Source organism: Orycteropus afer, unplaced genomic scaffold (assembly GCF_000298275.1).
Source record: "Orycteropus afer afer isolate SDZICR_OR568_19922 unplaced genomic scaffold, OryAfe1.0 scaffold00405, whole genome shotgun sequence".
NCBI lineage: Eukaryota > Metazoa > Chordata > Mammalia > Tubulidentata > Orycteropodidae > Orycteropus > Orycteropus afer.
Window position 1 is genome coordinate 1,999,052 of NW_006921992.1, and position 767 is coordinate 1,999,818.

The 767-nt window shown below is 52.9% G+C and overlaps 1 protein-coding gene across 1 annotated transcript; it reads left to right on the top strand.

Moving 5' to 3' along the window:
• The first annotated feature begins 3 nt into the window (after window positions 1–3).
• Window positions 4–522, top strand: LOC103208030 (olfactory receptor 2Z1). The gene has a single exon (XM_007953724.2). The coding sequence runs from the start codon at window positions 4–6 to the stop codon at window positions 520–522; it is 519 nt and encodes a 172-aa protein (XP_007951915.2).
• Window positions 523–767: the final 245 nt, after the last annotated feature.

The following is a 767-nucleotide window of genomic DNA, read 5'->3' on the forward strand; positions in this document are numbered from 1 at the left end:
TGCATGCTTATGGTGGGCGCTTCCTGGTTGGCAGGTGTACTCAATGCCTCCATTCAGACGTCCATCACTCTGCACTTCCCCTACTGCGGCTCCCGTGTCGTGGACCATTTCTTCTGCGAGGTGCCTGCCCTGCTAAAACTCTCCTGTGCAGACACCTCTGCCTATGAGTTGGCGCTGTCCACCTCAGGGGTGCTGATCCTTGTACTCCCCCTGTCCCTCATTGCCACCTCCTATGGCCATGTGTTGGGGGCTGTTCTACGCATGCACTCGGAGGGGGCCCGACACAAGGCCATCACCACCTGCTCCTCACACATTACTGTGGTGGGGCTCTTTTATGGCGCAGCTGTGTTCATGTACATGGTGCCTGGTGCTTACCACAGCCCACACCAAGACAATGTGGTATCCCTTTTCTACAGCCTCATCACCCCCACACTCAACCCCCTCATCTACAGCCTGAGGAACCGAGAGGTGAGGATGGCGTTAGTCAAAGTGCTCAACAGAGCTGGGCTCCAGCCAAGGTGATGATTGATCACACAGGGGGCTCCTGGGGTGACACCAGTGGCTCTCCATCAAACCCATCAAAGCACCCATTTGTGATGCTGCTGCTAAAGCCAGCTCCTCCCAGATCCTTGACTACTTGGGTTCACATTTTCTCCCATGAGCTTGTGGAAAGCAAAGGCAATATTTCTAATCACTTTAAATATATTCTTTCCCTACTCTTTCCACAAATGAGAGGACCTACTTTGTAAAGATGAGACCTCCTTATT